The sequence below is a fragment of the Galeopterus variegatus genome, unplaced genomic scaffold (assembly GCF_000696425.1).
Source record: "Galeopterus variegatus unplaced genomic scaffold, G_variegatus-3.0.2 Scaffold4375, whole genome shotgun sequence".
NCBI lineage: Eukaryota > Metazoa > Chordata > Mammalia > Dermoptera > Cynocephalidae > Galeopterus > Galeopterus variegatus.
In genome coordinates this window covers 7,434-9,297 of record NW_007730486.1, presented here as the reverse complement: position 1 = coordinate 9,297, position 1,864 = coordinate 7,434, and the positions used below count along the sequence as shown (strand labels likewise).

The following is a 1,864-nucleotide window of genomic DNA, read 5'->3' as shown; positions in this document are numbered from 1 at the left end:
GAAATTTGAATTTTATATTAAAAGGGGACTCACTTTTAAACGTTATCTGATAAAATCAGACCCAATAACCGCAGTGGATAAGCTAAGAAAAAAAATAATTTATTTCTAAAATATACGTGATTTAAAAAAATTCATAGAATACCAATTAAATATAATTTTGGTTCTAAATATGTTACAGTTTCTAAATTACTTTTATAAGAATATTAGACATTACTATCTGAAATAATTGTAGTAACTTATTAAATGTTTCATGACTGAGAAATAGATTAAAAATTATCATCACAGGAAAAAAATAAAATTAACACATCAGATATTGTTTCTTTTTTTTTTTTCCTTTTTTTTGGTCTTTTTTCGTGACCGGCAACAGATCGCAACCCTCAGTGTCACGCCCGCACCGGACGGGGACCGGCAACGGGATTGCAACCCTCAGTGTTGCTCCCGCTCCTCGCTCAGCCAGTGAGTGGGAACCGGTCCGTATGTGGGATCCGAACCCTTGGCGGGAGTGCCGCCGCGCTCCCAAGCGGCGCACTGCTACAGTGCGCCACCGGGCCAGCCCCAGATATTGTTTCTTGAAAAAAAAATTATTCCCCATTTTATATATAAAATAACCTAAAATATATATAAAATAACCTAAAAATACTTGGCCGTTGCCTTCTTGAATTATGAAACCATTAGTGTCTCTGACTTCAACTACTGTTCCAAGCAGAGGAAATCCCAGCTGTACGGGCAATTCACATCTATAAAAAACACAACCCAAAGCAGTTTTAAAATTTTTGATTTGAATAGAATATTTCCCAATGTATTTAAATCACACTGTACCAAATAAAGAAAAAAAGTTTGTTATGCTATAATTCAAAGACTGACAAGAGGAAAAGATTAAGTGGAAAGGTTGTTATATAATTTTTAGTCACAAAAAGGTCTAGCAAGATCTCAGCACCAGTTATAATAAGATTCCAAATTACCAACTTAAAATACTAGATAAAATAGTGTTTCTAAAATTATTACCCCAGTACCTATCACGAATAGTCAGCGTTAAGATCCTGGAAAAATATAGCCTCTTTCCTGTCTATTTAGTATAATTAAAACCCTTACTTCAAAGTAGAGTTAAGAATCTTCTCTGGAATCCTGTAAAAGGTTGCCCAACTTGATACTTCTGTGATACCATACACATTAAATATTTGTGTTTTATTGCCTTCTCCTCTCCAGCTTTTGAGAATAGTCAATGACGGAAATGCTTCGCCACCAAGGGCTAATACTCGAAGAGAAGTACTGGCTGATAAAACAGTTGACTTGATAAGCTGAGATCCAAATCTTCTAAGCAATGTTGGTGTTGCCTGTAGACACATTAAAAACAATTTATTTCTTTCCCCTCATCTCTTTAAAAAAGTAAACACTGTAATGATGAGTTCAAAGCTTAACATTTGGAGCCACATAGAAATTAAGCCTATGTTTATCAAATGGCAAGTCATATTTGGAAAACTACTGAGGCAGCATCATTTTAATGTGGATATAGATTATGCTTAAGAAAAAAAACTTAAAAGGTATCCCCATACCTGCCAAAAAAAAAAAAGAAAAATATGCAAAACTATTAGTTATGTTTTGTTATATAGTTTACACAAAAAAATTTAAAGATGAAAAGGACAAAATCTATAATATAAATTTACATTTCCTTTCCCATTAGGTCTATGTACAAAAAGAACATGAAAGGGTTAAAAAATATGCCTAAACAAAACAACATGAATAAAGATTTTTAACAACAGCTTTACTGAGGTATAACTGATATAATAAACCATTTTGTTTGTTTGTTGTTTTTTTTTTGTCTTTTGTCTTTTTTCCGTGTCCGGCAACGGATCGCAACCCTCAG

At 33.4% G+C, this 1,864-nt stretch overlaps 1 protein-coding gene across 1 annotated transcript in view; it reads right to left on the bottom strand.

Annotated features, from left to right (window-relative positions):
- Positions 1–1,864, bottom strand: part of LOC103602952 (acyl-CoA synthetase family member 4-like) — a gene marked incomplete at both ends in the record, with an annotated part of 17,630 nt that overhangs the window by 12,680 nt on the left and 3,086 nt on the right. Inside the window, 2 exons of the mRNA XM_008587413.1 lie at positions 631–737; positions 1,093–1,334. Coding sequence (XP_008585635.1) covers positions 631–737; positions 1,093–1,334 — 349 coding nt within the window. The remainder of the gene's footprint in view (positions 1–630; positions 738–1,092; positions 1,335–1,864) is intronic.